The sequence below is a fragment of the Micropterus dolomieu genome, linkage group LG04, assembly GCF_021292245.1.
Source record: "Micropterus dolomieu isolate WLL.071019.BEF.003 ecotype Adirondacks linkage group LG04, ASM2129224v1, whole genome shotgun sequence".
NCBI lineage: Eukaryota > Metazoa > Chordata > Actinopteri > Centrarchiformes > Centrarchidae > Micropterus > Micropterus dolomieu.
The window spans coordinates 33,147,478-33,164,569 of record NC_060153.1 but is presented as its reverse complement, the minus strand read 5'-3'; the positions used below and the strand labels follow the sequence as shown (position 1 = coordinate 33,164,569).

The window sequence follows — 17,092 nt, the reverse complement described above, 5'->3', positions numbered from 1 at the left end:
TGGTTCAGGACTCACCTGAGCCAGCCCTAACTATAAGCTTTATCAAAGAGGAAAGTCTTAAGCCTACTCTTAAATGTGGAGATGGTGTCTGCCTCCTGAACCCAAACTGGAACCTGGTTCCACAGGAGAGGAGCTTGATAGCTGAACGCTCTGGCTCCTAGTCTACTTTTGGAGACTGTAGGAACCACAAGTAACCCTGCATTCTGGGAGCGCAGTGCTCTGGTGGGGTAGTAAGGTACTATGAGCTCTTTAAGATAAGATGGTGTCTGACCATTAAGAGCTTTGTAGGTAAGAAGAATGATTTTAAATTCTATTCTGGATTTTACTGGAAGCCAATGCAAAGAAGCTAAAACAGGAGAAATGTGATCTCTTTTCCTGGTTCCTGTCAGATAATGCGTGCTGCAGCATTCTGGATCAATGCAAGTTTATTTGTACAGCACATTTCAACAACAAGGCAATTCAAAGTGCTTTCCATTAAACATAAAAACAATTGAAATACAATTTTAAAAAGATTGAAATAAAAAATAAAAACAGGGTTGAACAGGACAGTACGATATTGATCTACAGCCTCACATTTGTTTTAATTAAAGGCAGAAAAGTCTTCAGTCTTAATTTAAAAGAACTGACAGTTTCAGCAGACCTTAGTTATCTGGGAGTTTGTTCCAGATATACGGAGCATAATAACTGAACGCTGCTTCTCCAGGTTTAGTTTTGACTCTGGGGACAGAAAGCAGACCTGATCCCAGATGACCAGAGAGGTCTGGATGGTTCAGTGCTTTATAAACGAAATCAATTCTTTGACAGACAGGAAGCCAATGTAAAGACCTCAGAACTGGAGTGATGTGATCCACCTTTTTGGTCTTAGTGAGGACTCGAGCAGCAGCGTTCTGAATCAGCTGCAGCTGTCTGATGGATTTCTTAGGGAGCCTGTAAGGACGCTGTTACAGTAGTCGAGTCGACTGAAGATAAATGCATGGATAAGCTTTTCCAGGTCCTGCTGACCAGCTGAAGAGTCTTAATGGACTTATTCGAGCAGCCGGATAATAAAGAACTGCAGTAATCCAGCCTAGAAGTAACAAATGCACGGACGAGTCTTTCCGCATTATTGTGAGACAGGATGTTTCTGATTTTGGTGATGTTATGTTGGTGAAAGAAGTCAGTCCTCGTAGTTTGTTTGAAGTAAGTGTAACCTGCCCTGAGTTGTACTGCATGGTCCTGACACAAACTACAGGAAGCGGACACATGGCTGCGTCTCGTAAGGCGTCAGGGAGGGAGGTTTACTCCCTGCACCGTTACATGAGAGTTAAAGGATATGGCATGGAGAAGTAGCTTAGATGTAGTAAACTACTATTTTTTTATTTTTTTGCTGTAACTTAGCTTCAGGGTCGAGAAGCTTCATTTAAATGTGGAGTAAGTGGTTAGATCACTACATTTTAGCTAGTTTCCTAGTAGTTTTACCGTCTGGGGGGCTTGAAATAAGCTCAGGTGAAAACACTTCCAAGACTGAACCCCCACACGGGGTCTGATCCGCCCGGTCTTCTGGACACCCTCTCAGACCACATCCTTCTTACACCTTCACCGCTCCCCTCCTACATGCATTAATCCGTACGTTCCACATTATTATTTTTAAGAAAGGTTCTTTATGTGTAAATTGAGACAGTTTCACGTGGACACAGATTTATTGGTCCTCTTCTAGTATGATAACTTTTTGTTCCACTGCCTGGTTTGTTACATTATTACTGAATAAATAAGAGAGCCAACATGTGCAGTGAGACTTCTGGACAGCAGCAAAATGCCACGACGATGACCTGCAAGTCCTGATCGGTGAGGAAAGAGAAGGCGATTATTAGAGATGTTTCACGTCCCAGATTTATCGTGTACAAGCTGTTACCATCAGGCAGGCGGTGCAGGGCGCCATCCCTCTGAACCCAACTGGGCCCGCAGATCACTTGTGCCAACCAGGACTGCACCGCTGAATCAGCAGTGAAACGAAACCAACCGAACCTCTGGCTGTGAACCTTACTGTATTATGTCGAGCGCTCTGGTGACGTTTCTGTTTGGTGTTAGTCTGAAGATCGCTGAATGGCACGCACATTTCCAGAAAGATAATAAATCTATGTCTTTAAATATAATTGGCTGTGAACTAAAGCGCTGGACTGCAGCCGGCAGTGTGAGCGAGGTAAAACACGACCAATACGCAGCAGTTTGCAGAAGAAACCTGAACATGCTTTGTGTCTCAGTGGGAACAGACTGTTATTGGATACATCTCTTTGGCCAACCAAACCAGTCCGACTCGTTGGCTTAAGAGTTTTAAGCCATTTCCCTGCAGCCCTTTGCTCTGTTAGAGGAAAGACACTGAGTATCTCAGCTGTGAGCTGTGTTGGCGTCAACATCCTGGAAGACGTCCCTGCTGGAATAAAAACCTCTCGACAACCCGGTGACTTCAAACCTTCAGATTTATTGTGTCTTTAAATGTAGAAAACAGATTCAGATTTAAATTCAACTCAGAATCAAAATGTGATCGTGGAAGAGAAAAGAGATTTAATTTGTACCCTTCAGAGACCAGATTACATTTCCCATCTTATTTGAGTAAAGTTATTTCAATGCTTTAATTTTAAAATGTCAGATTTTACTAACATCTATTTATCTGAAGGATTCAGATTCAGAGCTCATTGTAGAAAGCAAATGTGCCAAAATAGATAACAAATGTGAAATAACAAAATCCCTTAAATGATTTTAATATGCATGATAAAATGAGCGAAAAGAAACAAGGAAGAAAGAAATTTTTTTTCTTCTAGTGACAAACACAGTGAGATTTTAAGATTAAACTAAAAAATAAAATACAATTTATGGCAGAAATAAAAACCCAAATCAAACCGCAACCGAGCTTCAATAAAACCAAAACATTTTCATTTTAGAAAGAATTTTTGTCAACTCTCAATATCAATAAAAAAGTGACAAGTTCAAATGTTCGTGTTGTCCAGCCACTCGGATCTTTTCTCTGGATAGAACAAACTGCAGGTCACTGACTGAACGCTCAGATTATCTCAATTTATATCTTACAAAATGATGTAAACCTTGATTTTATATGTATATAGTTTTTTATTTTATTTAACGAAGTCAGAAATCAAGCAGGAAGCAATAAATCATGTTAATGATCTGAAATCTGAATTATGCTTAGTTAGATTGTTAATCGATAATCAGCAGCTGATGTTCAATCCACAGATCACCCTGTTTCAGTTTTGTGTTTACATTTTTAATGACTGTGGTGAAAACTGTTAATTAGAAAACATTTCAGTCACTCAAACAAAAACATTATTTGTGATTTGAAGGCTTCTGATAAAAATGTTTCAGTTCAGTGTTTTTTCCTTTTTGTATAAATCCAAATGATGTTCCACCTTAATAACAGCATTAAATATTTATTTTAACTCCCTAGCAAACAGAGGCGGAGGTCACGTGTCAAACTGACCAGCTAGTGAACATCTGAACATTTAGTGAAGCTCTTCCTCTTGACTCTGTACAGTATGAGCCTGCAGCCAGTTAGCTTAGCTTAGCATAAAGAGTGGAAACAGCTCGCCTGGCTCCATCCAAAGGGAACAGATTCCACCTCCCAGTAGTGCTAAAGCTCCCCGATTAAAACGTTATATCTGCTTTATTTAATCAGCACAAAATCCAAAGTGACATCTTATCATTTTACAGGGAGGGTTATGTGCCGGACTATTTCTTAGCCAGGTTCGGTTACCAGTCAACACGGGGAGACTCCAGGAAGTCTCTGCTCCCAGCCAAGAAACTCCTCAACGTTCATTCCATGTCATTAGTGTCAGACTGCAGAACTATCACAGGCCTATTGGTTTTACTTTGGCAGCTACTTCCTGTAATTATTACAGATTTCAGTTCAACTTCATTGTTAGGAGTAAATTAAACGCAACCGATCAGCTTTACAGTAAATTCATGCGGAGGTGAATCATCTTCTGTTATGGAGTAAAAAAACTCAAATAATGTTGAGTGCAACAACATTAAGGCACGTTCAGTGACGGCGAGTGCTCAGTGAGATGCAGTCTGACATAGTAGACTTAGTAAATCCTCTTGTTGGGTCGTCTCTGGAGTCCACAGCTAATGTCGACCTACAGTTAGCAGCTCAGTCCTGATCTTGCTCAGGCCCCGTCCACACCAGCGTTTTACCAGCGTATCAGAGTTGTTCATTTCAGCGGCCGCGGTGAGAATCTTTAGTCTGACATCTGTTTCAACTATTACTGTGAATCTTGATGGTAAACGTTTTCATTTTAAACTGCAAATGTTCTGTGTGAGAACGCAAAGCCTGACAGACGAAGGTTTGCCAAACGGTCAGCGTACCTAAAATGTGTTTCTTCTGAAGGCTGATGTGAAACTGTCCGTGTGACGGGACGGCGGTTGTGAGGTGCTGTGTCTCCAACAGCAGCACTGCAGCAGTGTGTTCTGCTGTACTCTAATCACACGACCGCTTATGGTTTTTAAATCCTCTGTTAATATGATGAAGCGTTAAGAAAGGCCACAATCTCAGCTTTAGACATTAATCAGTCTTTCTCATCCTGGATCTGCACAGGCAGGACTTCAGACAGGGACTGCAGGGCTGCAAAGACTCTCAGCCCATCTTCCTTAAATTTGTCCCGTAAAAGAAGTGTTCACCGTTGTTCAACCACAACCTTACAACAACTTCCTGTTTCATAAACCGGACGTAGCCGAGAGAAATAATCACAACAGCCTGAAACAAGCTCTGCTGTGATCCACTGTTTGGCATCAACACTCATCACTGTTTGTTCTGGTCATAAAGAAAAGTTTAAACCACAATTAACCATCAGGTTTCTTCAACTTTCCCTCAGCAGCAAAAATCAGCTTTTAAACTTGAGAAAAAAGTTAGAGAAAAAACTATTTGTAAAAAAACTATTCGTACGTGATAATTATTGATATGAAACTTTTTATCGTGATAACATTTTTGGCCGTATCGTCCGGCCCTACGTCTTGATATGCACGGCTAGATGTGATTTCTGGAGCTCCGACACTAACAAATCTCTTTGTATTGAGGTAGAAAACACACTCAGGTTGCAGCTTCTCATTTACAGCCGGATCGCTTTCACGGATGAAATGACAAACGCAGCTGGAGGCAGATTCGGTCAGCTGAAGCTATTTTGCTTTTACTGCTGAAATAAAACCTGGTTGTTCTCTGAAAACTGTCCGAATCAAAGTAAAAGTTCATCTGTGAGGAGGAAAATGTTGCCCTCGTTTTAGTAAGGTCTGGGTGAACAAACCTGTTAATAATATCGAGCTTTTCATCAAATCCTTGGAACAGCACGGTGGACAGCATCTGATTTTTCCTAAATATGTTCATGATACCAGGCAGTAGAATAAATCCAGCAGAGAAGCACACAACCCCTCGGCCGAACGGCAAACCTGATAGTCGGGAGAACTGATTAAAGACGTTCTCCAGCAGCGATGATATGACGCCGCGCAGGCGAATTACAAACTAACTGAAAACAGCATTTCATTTCAATCAGGTCTTTTAGTGAACCTGCTACACAAAGTAACACAGTGTCTACACAGTCTGCACAAAGTCAAGCATGCATGTTAGCATAGCAACAGCAGCTTCAGTCCTCCATCTGTGTGCACACAGGAGGCGTTCAGGCACAGCACTGAGTGTGGGTCAGCTAGGATTTGGCACTGCTCTGAGCCCAACACACAATCACTGTAGTTACGTGCGTAAAACACAACTCCATGTCGCAGCCTGTGTAGACAGCTGACTAGGCAGAAAAACTTCTCCTCTGCAAAAAGACCGGAATTTCCAAACATGACAATTAAAAGAACTTTCGGATTACATTTTAAGGGCCTGACGACTTTTCACCTGCAAATCACCAAACCGATCACCAACCGTGTGAAGAGTCCAGAGGGTGACGTGGCAGAAAAGAAAAGTAGGACCAAGTCAGAAGGAGCCCCGTTAAGTCCTGTCCTCAGAGGAGTTTAGGCCTGGGCGGGTTGGCCCTGACCGAGGAATAGGCCCCGATGTGGGTGATGAGGTTGGGTTCCACGCTGTGAGACCTTTCCCCGGGGATCGTCCTCGCCATCTGATACAGAACCATGTCTTTGGCGTTCCCCTTGACACAGAAGGAGCCGTCCAGATACTCAGCCACCCTGAGCGAGGCGTTGCCCGGGAACAGCATGGCCGGCGTGCAGCACTCCGTGGCCGGGGAGACGGCGTAGAGCTGCGGGGAGAACCTCCGCACCTCCAGGAGGTAGTGCCGCCCCAGCAGCTCCGCTACAGCCATGAAGTAGAGGGTGAAGAAGAGAAGGTGGCCGGCCGACAGCGTGAAGGAGAAAGCGCAGGGGTTCCAGTAAGGGAAGGTGAGGAGGAGGGCCGTCGCCCCAACCAGCCCGAGTCCCACCCACTCCAGGATGCGGTATGGCTCGGGGTTCCAGTAGCGCTGCAGCCTCTCAGGGTGATACAGCTTTATGTAAAGAGTCTGGAGGGCAAACCGCCGAGACAACAGGTCCTTTATGACCGTGAAAAAGTCCTGCGTCGGCAAAGCATCGTCCTCCAGGACCACCATGTTTCTGGGCCTCACCAGCTGCCATCCCTTGCGGAGACAGAAGACGTAGTCCCTCTTCTCCCTCTCAAAGGTGTTTAATTGTTCCCTGTTCCTCAGCTGCTCCCGAGGGGAACGCCGGATCACCTTGAAGTGGGACTCCAGCAGCTTGGCGTCCTGGTTTTCCTGGGGACCGCTTTCCACGTCGCAGACCAACACCTCTGCACACCGCCGCTCTCCACAGCCTCCCAGAATGGCGCTCAGCTGCCGCATCACCTGGAGCAGGTAGTGGAAGTCCCGCCCCTCGTTTCGCCTGGCAGTCACCACGGTGACCAGCAGCTCAGGATGTTGGGCGACGTCCCTGAACTTGGCAGACGCCGCCGCTGCCGTGGAGGTGCTCTGAAAGAAGTGCAGAGCGTCCTGGCCTCGGTGGAGGCTTTCCCGCAGGACCCCCTCACTCATGGAGTCCAGGTACATGGACCTGATGAAGAAGTACGAGTAGAGCAGCCGATGGCAGCAGAGAGGGAGGAGGACGCCGAACGTGATGACGGACAGGACGAGGGCTTGGGTGACGGTGCTGGACCATCGCAAGCGCTGGCTGAAGAACGCTTTCCATCGAGGCATTGGTGGAACAGCCGGCTGGAAGCACACAGCAGCAAAACGAACTCTGCTCAGGAGGGTTCAGGTCAACAATGAAGCGTCCCAGCATGCAGCGGTGAAACCCGATGAATCCGCGGGGAACTGATAGCTCTGTGGAAAAGGTGTTGGCACGTCTTCTTGTAAACAGAGAGGAGCTGGCCGTCTGCAGGGAGAGGAACAATTCAACAATTCATCACATGGAAATATTCTTTTCTCTCCAAAATTCAGCCTGACAGGTTTAGGGTGTTAGAGAATCTAAAATAAAGTTACTGAACAAACATGAGAGCGTGAAGCGAGAACGATGTCGGTCCTAAAACTAAACTGAAATGGCCGTGTGGAGATGATTACTGGTCGCTGTGAAGAGAGATTTGTTCCTAAAGCCATTTGTCAGGCTTCAGCAGGAAGTGAACATTTTATCCCACATGAGTCGTTTAACTCATCAGCTGAACTCCACATGTTTACTATATGGACAAAAGTACTGGGACACCTACACATCACTTGTATGACCTCCCATTGTAAATGTATAGGCAGTAATATGGAGCCGGTCGAATAGCTTCCACTTCACTGGGGCGGGTTTCTGCAGGATTTTGGAGTCTGTCTGTGGGAGTGGTTCCCCGTTCATAAAGAAAAACATTTGTGAGGTCACACACTGATGTTGGACGAGAGAGCGGGGCTGATAAAAAAAAATTACATTGATAATTATCAGGATAAATGTCAAATCGTTTATTTCAGGTTTAAAGGCTGATTTTTGCTCGAGTGAAAGTTAATTTTTATATTAATTTATATATTATAGAAAAAATAATGACTAATGATAAATGATTAAATAAAACCTACACACATACTTCAATTTTAACCATCACATGAGTATTTTTTCATGTTTGACTTAAATACTGACAATGATGGACAAGTTTTTTCAGTTAGTTTCAATTTTATGGAATATTGTCCAAGAGTTTGAGATGAACGGACATCAGTTAGTTAAAAAGCAGTTATGAAATACTTCTGGTAGGCTGTGATTTTTAACCATACATTTATACATGAGGATTCTGTACGTGTCTGATGGGTACTGATGTTGAAAATGGATAAAATATTTAATTTCTTGAACAGAGGAGCTGATGGTTCAGTTTCCAATCTTAAAAACCTTTTTTGGATTTAAACAGTCAACGTGTTGTTTCCAAGGAAGATTTTCATCTACTGATACACCTAAACATTTTTGCTTGGTTGATTTCAACATTGTTAATAAAACAATTTAGCATCCTGCTTTGAAAACACCGATTTCTGGTGGAAATGTTTTCACTCATATAAAAAGGGAAACACAGAATTCAGGTGAGAATTAAAAATATAACAGAATACAGGCTAACATGGGGTGAGACGCCCCCCCCATGTAACTATAACAAAAACAATTGCTCGCTCAACATTTCTTCTGGCTGCCGCTCGACTGACTGAACTAAATATTTCCTGTGTTTCATCACAATGTTTGAAGTTATCTGATCAAAGCCACTCTGACCTGAGTCGATTTTTTTGTCATTTAAAATAAGCTGTAATTTTTTATATTGTGTTAAATGTTTATATATATATACTGACATTAAGGGGAGCCTGAAGATAAGTTTGTTTAGAGAGAAAGATTTTTATAATTTTTGGTTAAATGCTAGATTAGTATGTTTGGTGCCCCCCCCCCCCCGTTCATGGTTCATGGTTCATGGTTGATGGTTTATAAGTTAGATGTTATTTAGACTCAGGATGGACCCGTCAGCCAACCAGCAGCTTCACTATCAGAAAGTCTGAGGTTAGAAGCTCACATATGTTCATGCGCATATTTTACCTCAGACTAATGAAAGGCTGATGAAGTTCCAGCAGCATCACTGTTTAAAAGTCTGAGAAATAAATTTATAGGAAAGCTGATACCATCAGGAAGGTTCATTTCTACAACAGAGCTAGCTGTAGTTTATTTTATCTGTAATTTGCACCTATTAAAGTAATTTCACATTTATTCCTTCTATACTTACGTCGCATGTTTTCTTACTGCACAAACGAGCATTTTCATTTGTTGTTGCTATTTTCAGGAACACGTTACGTTTTTAAATCGTGTCCATTTCCCTGAACAAAGTCCACACCAAGAAAAAACAGCCCAACAACCGGGGTGTCCCAGTACTTTTGTCCATTTAGTGAGTCTCGCGGCCAGGATCGGAGACCCTCCACAGTCCACATGGACTCCCCTGGGCGGCTGTTGCTTTAAGGTGACCTTTGATCCACAGTAGTGAGATCACTTCACGTGCGATTTTGTTTCAATAAAAATGTGAAAATCTGACCTACTGGTTTCAGCGACAGGACCTGACCGCGAGAGACCGACCAGGACGTCCTCAGGACGCTGAAGGACAGAGTCTACATTATTACAGCCGCGTGAACTAATAAAGTGAATAACTGCAGACACACCTTCTGAATCCTCCTCAGATTAGACACACAAACACCTGGATGCGGTCCCCCGTTCGCTTTTAGTGACGGCGCTTTTTATTTTTAGTAGCCTGCTCCGTTTCCGGTGTCACGGTGGGCTACAGTGTGTCCGCCCTGAGATAGCGGATCCAAAGATCACCGTTCACCTGAAGAAAGTGTGCGGCGGTAGTTTGCAGCAGGCTGCCCGACAGGCTGCCCGACAGTCCGGGGAAACTTTACAGATGCACAGCCGACAGCCTGAGGGAGAGAAAAGCCGAGAAGACTCACAGAGAGCTGAAGGAGGAGGAGGAGGAGGAGGAGGAGGAGCTGCTGCTGCTGCTGCCGCCGCCATGTCCTCACAGCTACGGTACTACACCCGCAGCTCAAATAGGCCTACCGTAATGCAGCGAGTACAGGCGCAGGGACTGAGCTGCTGCTCCCGGCCAGCAGGGGCCGCTGCGGGCCCTCAGAGAGGAAAGGGAGGGTGAAGCCAGCTGAAATGGGCCATAAAAGGTTGGAGCTTTATGGCCTCTAACATTTTGCAGCCAATCACAAGTACTGATCCTGCATTCACTGGTTCACATGTAAAAATGGGTTTTGATTTCTTTCCACAGCCTACATGAGAAAAATCCTTTGGAAAAAGAGCTTGACACAGTAAATTTCACTCATCACTAAACGCAATTACAAGTAAGCAAAGTTAAACATTTATGAAATCTGTTTTTTCAGGCACTTTCAAATAAAAATAGTCCAAGATTTTTGTGAAAATAGTCCTTTTAGGTACTTTTTAAACTCGCTAAAACATCTCAAGTAAAATGGGCCAGAGGCAACATGCTGAAACTCAAACTCTCATAATTACAAAGCAATTGTACTTTGTACTTTTACAAATAAATATGGAAGAGACCCATGCCAGTTTATAAAAATATCTTTAGATCTCATGCAGAGCTTGTTAGATGGTCTGACTCCAGCCTACATCACTTTTTGGTTTTCAGTAGCAGTGGTGAGAGGCCCTGGTGGTGGGAATTACAGCTCTTTGACAGATCGGATCTGTTGGCCCGGCCTCCCAATCCAGCTGGAGCAAATGAAAGAAATCTATTTTGGAACAGATTTATAAATGACATTGACTGAGAAAAAGTCTTACCCCATCTTACGCTACGCTTCGTTTACATGTCAGAAGCAGATTCATAGGGATTTTGCATTAATGTGGGAGAAAAGGTTTATAAAACTCAAAATAAGTACTTTATAATACGTTTATTATTAATTATTATTATTAATTCTAATGGCAAATGTAAACTCAGCAGTAAAAAACCCAACTTTGTACTTTTTCTCCGTGAATTATGTCAATTTAATTTCTAAATCCAGCAACGAAGGGCGAAAACTGTCAACATCAAAATCAAGGGCAACTGGACTTGGTTGAAGATTGAGGTTGAAGGTTCAACCAAGTCCAGTTGCCCTTGATTTTTAACCTTCGTTGGATAACTATGACCTGGATGACTGAGAATCTTCATAGACATCTTGTTATTTATATTTGTTGTATTTCTGCAGAACCACATGTTACAGTCAGTTAACATGTCCTGTGCTCTGCTGTCATTCTAACCGATGTACCTGAGTGAAGGGTCAACATTAGAGTCAGCCAGTACAGTCCTCCATTTTAGTCACCATTGTTTCTTTCAGGTTTAAAGGCTGATTTTTGCTCTTTCTGGTCAGAACAAACACTTGATGCCAAACAGAGGATCAGTTCACAGATCTGACGCAGAACATTCAGAACTTTCATTTGTTTTCAGTCCCTTTTCCTCAACATCCATCCATCCATCCATTGTCAACCTGTTATCCTGCTTACATGGGGCTGGAGCCAATCCCAGCTGACATCAGGTGAAAGGCGGGGTACACCCTGGACAGGTCGCCAGTCCATCGCAGGGCCACACATAGACAAACAACCCCTCAATTCTCACTCATGTATTTTAAATTACAAAAAAGGACAATTTAGGGTCACCAGTTAACCCAGTGTGCATGTCTCTGGACAGTGGGAGGAAAGAACCCACGCAGACACGGGGACAACATGCAAACTCCACACAGAAAGGCCCTCGACCTTCTGGCTGTGAGGCGACAGTGCTAACCACTGCACCACCGCGCCGCCCTAATGAACATTAACACACGTGAAAATCAAAACAACACTAAAATTAATTATTTTTGTTCATGAAGTCACCTGTCTGTTATTAGGAAAAACACAACTGTGGATAAGTAAGTAAGTTATGATCTTTGACCTAGTTTTTATATTTATTTTATTCACGTCATCAGTGCAGCGTCACATCTGTCTGCACACTTTCTCTTCAGGCAGCCAAAATTATATTTTAAATTCACCAACATCACATGTGGGATTCAGGGCTCAATTCTAATGGGATAAAAACACAAGTTGTCTCTCGCCATTGACTACCGTACATCCTTTTTCCGAAATAAGGTCCCGTGGGGCAGAAGCAAAGGACTTAGGCTCTCTATTAGACAACTCCTGGGAAGCCCGCTATTTGATGGATTGTGTTTGCTTCTGTCGGATTATGGGAGGTGTTGTTGGGAAGTTGATGAAACGCGTGACAATGTTTGGAGCTGAGATGTTTATTTTGTTGAGGAAAAAGGGACTCAAAAAAGATTTAACTTAATTTTACTCGTGCAGATTTGTTGAAAACAGATTTTATCACAATAGTTCTGAATGTTCTGCGTCAGATCTGTGAAGTGATCCTCTGTTTGGCATCAAGTGTTTGTTCTGACCAGAAAGAAAAGTTTAAAACCACAATTAACTTTCACTCAGGAGCAAAAATCAGCCTTTAAACTCGATAGAAGTGATAATTTAACATTTATCCCGATAACTATCAGTATCGAATGATATGGAATTTTTTATGGCGATAACATTTTTCTATTATAAATAGTATTTTAGCTTTGAAAATGTTAAAGGAGACTGGGGGAGCCAGGTTGATGGGCCTGATGCAGCTGCAACATTAATATCTAGCTAGTATTGCTTAAATTTGTCAGTAGAGTAGATGGCATCTGTGTCGCCAGGTCATTTTTAATGAATTTTAAATTAATATGACTTTATTCTCATTATATTGCAATTTTATTCTGGTGATATTATGACTTTACCTAAAAAATATTATTCTGCAAATGTGAGAGAACACAGATCTGTGGGAGAGATTCTGAATGTGCATAAAGAGCAAAGAACCTTCTGAAACACAGGAGCTATTAAAGTCCAGGAGTTGATAACTGAATTAAAATGAGTTGATTTATCGTTGAGGTGAAAAGTTGCCGCATGCACATTTAAAGACTTTACTTCAATCATGCCTGCATGTGTGCTGACTCAGCAGGGATGAAATTAAATGAGAAAAGTTGATCTACATATCTGACAGCAATACAGAACGCTTGAGAGCCTTACTGCGTTATATTACACTATTTTATATTCTGAATAGTCACCAGGATCACCTGAATTTTGTGTTTCCTTTTATATAAATAAAGATATTTCCTCAATAATTTGGTGCAGAAAAATTCACCAAAATGCAGGAAATGAAGTGTTTCTAGCCCAATCTTTTGAGAAGTGTATTATGTACTGATTATTCATAATTAAAATGTAGCTCAATATTTTCTAGGTAAAGTCAGTTTAAGGTTTAGTTTCACAAATGGCATAAGAAGGTAGCAACAGAAAAGGAGACGGTTGATGGAGTTTGTGGGTCATTTACTGTTGCTTTATAGACCTACTTTAGGTAGGTGTGGGGGTGAAAACAGGTGAAAGATTTCTAAGCCCTCATTGTTTCAAGAGCCTGGAAACGCCCCTGGTAGATGGTGGATCATAAGCCAGTAATAGCACAGTTGAACCAAATCCAGTACCAGCACAGACCCAGTCCAAACGTCTTTAGCGGGTCACACAGACCCAGGTGAAACACAGGCACAGCCAGAGGTCTACAGGCAGCAGCAGTCCTAACAGACTTCATGAGGACTTTTCTAGAAGAGGTAGTAGTGAGAGCACTGCAGTGTCGGGTGTGACTGTGCACAAGTGGCTCACAAGTCAGATAGGAGGGGCCCATGCCAAAATTCTTCAGTGAAATGACAACGCTAAGATTAATGAGCTAAGCAAGGGAAGCTGGTGAGGCAACCACCAAAAATTTACGTGGGGGGGGTGAGAGGGCCTGTGCCCCAGTAGAGCTTAATCTGTAGCAACGCCCCTGCTCATGACAACAGGTGGCGTTGTCGGCCTATTTAAACAGTAGAGCCTAGCCCTCTAAAAATATGTGACAGTGTCATATAAACCAGTTACAGAGCCTCTCTTTGCCATCAGTGTTACGCAATGCTTTAATAAAGAATATCAGTGGGGTGTGTGTGTGTGTGTGTGTGTTATCTTTGTGATTATTATGCCTGGTACTTGTTAGAGATGAATTCACTGTAATTCTACAGATAAAACTCCAGTAAAGTTTTAGTCAGTGGTCTTTTATCATGAAATGCAGTAACAGTCTAATGTCCAGATGAAAACATGAAACACTGACGCACGTTTTAAAAACCTCCACGATGAAAGCCAGTGACGTTTTTCACTACTACAATTCTGATGATAGTCTCTACAGTGCAGGGGTGGAAGAAGTGTTCAGATCCTGTACTTAAGTAAAAGTAGTAATATCAGCCTGAGAAATTACTCCACTACAAGGAAAAGTCCTGCATTCAAAAGTTAGTATTATTGGCACAGCGTAGTGCAGTAAATGTTCCCTGCGAGCGTTTCGCTATTATGTTTTTGAGTCCACCGCTCACACTGTAAATATTTGATATCTTTTCATGTGACAACACTGAATAAATAGCACTTTGCTCCGATGTAAAGTAGTGAGTGTGCAGCTTGTATAACAGTGTAAACTCGTATCTTAGTTCCTAGTTCGGTGTCTTGGCTCTTAGTCCTGTACGTTAGTTCATGTCTGTAGTGTTCACTCCTGGACTTCTGTGTTTTTTGCCCATGTCTGCTCTGAGTTCTGTGTAATCTTTGCTTCAGTCTGTGTTGTTGTTGTTAGTGTATTCGTGTCTGGATTAGTTTGTTGTTTTTAATTAATTTAAAGTTACTACTTACTTTGATACGGTCCACGTTTAGTTTTCAACAACTTGTGTTCTGTCTGTTCCCCACCAGTAATCTGCCTGCCAGCCAGTCTCTCTGTTTTCCCCTTCTGACTCTCTGCCTGCCTCGTCAGTCCTGTTCCGGGTCACCTGTGTTGCTCCCGCCCTGCTCGTTAGCCCCTGTGTATATATGTTTGGTCATTCCTGGTCTGGTCCTTGTTGTTGAGTGTTCTGTCCTGTCCCTGCCTTTGCTTACCTCAGTTTGGAGTTCCTGTTGTTTGGAGTTTGCCGTGTACCAGCGAGAGCCTGTTTAGTTGTTGGTTTAAATAGCCCACCTGCACTGCATCCTGCTTTTGTGTCTTGCGTTTGGGTCCTAACCTGCCTCTGCACTCAGCCAACTCTGACATAATCAGATATTTACAAAAACCTAAGGGCTGTACTCACTTTTGTGAGATACTTTACGTACGTAGAGAGATAATTTATTCATCCCCGCTGGGAAACTGCAGTGTCATAGTTTGCATCGGTTTCCATAACTAAAATAGACACAATTAAAGTCACAACACGTTCACATACATACATAAAACACACAAGGTATGCGGCAAACGGGCACGAGGAAGGAGCTGGAGGAGGAAGCTCGTGCAGAGGAAGTGTTCTCCATCATTTTGAGCAGTTTGTGCTACAGGATAAATATTCCTGCTGCACTGATGTGGATGCTACATTTTACTGCTATAAATGTTTTAACTACTTTATAGTTTATTCTTAAGCAATGCAGCATATATTCTGCATGGTCATCATGTGTCTGCAGCATCGCTGTCCTGACAGAGATCTTCTCATGAGCTCAGATAAACAGCCCTGTTTCCAGCTAATCTAAGGCCAGTTTTAATAGTTTATTTAGATTTAAGAAGTAGGATCATTATCTCAACTTCATCCTTCAGTTTATCAGAAAAATTAAACCACAATTGGAGATACATGTACAGGAAAGGTAAGAAAGACTGTAATCTTGATAGATGTCAGATAAATGCGGTGGAGTAAAAAGTACAATATTGGAATTGAATCCCTCTTGACGGGTTATCATACATAACCAGAAATAGATTGGACCAATACCCTTATACCTGGAAACCACTTTTAAATAGTATTGAGTATGTTTATACTGTTTTATATGTTTCTGAATATATCAGTTGGGAATTGTGTTCAGTTTTTTAAAGTCTGACGGTGAATCCACGCTGTCTCTTTGTTATGCTTCGTTTCTGTGTAATGGTGAACTATAAAGTAGCATAAAATGAAAATACACAAGTAAAGTGCAAGAACCAAATTGGTACTTAAATACAGTACTTGAGTAAATGTACTTAGTTACAGTGGGGAGTATTTAAGTATTATAAGTATTTGATACACTGCTGATTTTGCAGGTTTTCCTACTTCCAAAGCATGTAGAGGTCTGTAATTTTTATCATAGGTACACTTCAACTGTGAGACGAAATCTTAAACAAATCCAGAAAATCACATTGGATGATTTTTAAATAATTTGCATTTTATTGCATGACATAAGTATTTGATACATCAGAAAAGCAGCACTTAATATTTGGTCCAGAAACCTTGGTTTGCAGTTACAGAGATCATACATTTCCTGTAGTTCTTGACCAGGTTTGCACAGGCTGCAGCAGGGATTTTGGCCCACTCCTCCATACAGACCTTCAGGTTTCGGGGCTGTCGCTGGGCAATACGGACTTTCAACTCCCTCCAAAGATTTTCTACTGGGTTCAGGTCTGGAGACTGGCTAGGCCACTCCAGGACCTTGAGATGCTTCTTACGGAGCCACTCCTTAGTTGCCCTGATTGTGTGTTTCGGGCCGTTGTCATGCTGGAAGACCCAGCCACGACCCATCTTCAGTGCTTTTACTGAGGGAAGGAGGTTGTTGGCCAAGATCTTGTGATACACGGCCCCATCCATCCTCCCCTCAATACGTCCTGTCCCCTTTGCAGAAAAGCATCCCCAAAGAATGATGTTTCCACCTCCATGCTTCACGGTTGGGATGGTGTTCTGGGGGTTGTACTCATCCTTCTTCTTCCTCCAAACACGGCGAGTGGAGTTTAGACCATAAAGCTCTATTTTTGTCTCATCAGACCACATGACCTTCTCCCATTCCTCCGCTGGATCATCAAGATGGTCACTGGCAAACTTCAGACCTGCACATGTGCTGGCTTGAGCAGGGGGGGGCTTTCGTGCGCTGCAGGATTTTAATCCATGACGGCGTAGTGTGTTACTAATGGTTTTCTTTGAGACTGTGGTCCCAGCTCTCTTCAGGTCATTGACCAGGTCCTGCCGCGTAGTTCTGGGCTGATCCCTCACCTTCCTCATGATCACTGATGCCCCACGAGGTGAGAGCTTGCATGGAGCCCCAGACCGCT

At 42.8% G+C, this 17,092-nt stretch overlaps 1 protein-coding gene across 6 annotated transcripts; it reads right to left on the bottom strand.

Annotated features, from left to right (window-relative positions):
- Positions 1–2,438: 2,438 nt before the first annotated feature.
- pgap4 (post-GPI attachment to proteins GalNAc transferase 4) lies at positions 2,439–14,832 on the bottom strand. 6 transcript variants are annotated; one of them, XM_046047583.1, is made up of 2 exons: positions 14,704–14,832; positions 2,439–7,356 (listed from the first exon to the last, which is right to left on the bottom strand). In XM_046047583.1, the coding sequence occupies exon 2, from the start codon at positions 7,176–7,178 to the stop codon at positions 5,982–5,984; it is 1,197 nt and encodes a 398-aa protein (XP_045903539.1). In that variant the 5' UTR covers positions 7,179–7,356; positions 14,704–14,832; the 3' UTR covers positions 2,439–5,981. The 6 variants fall into 6 exon arrangements, with proteins under 6 accessions (XP_045903539.1, XP_045903544.1, XP_045903540.1 ...); XM_046047588.1 differs by lacking the exon at positions 14,704–14,832 and adding an exon at positions 9,909–9,927; XM_046047584.1 differs by lacking the exon at positions 14,704–14,832 and adding an exon at positions 9,788–9,901.
- Positions 14,833–17,092: the final 2,260 nt, after the last annotated feature.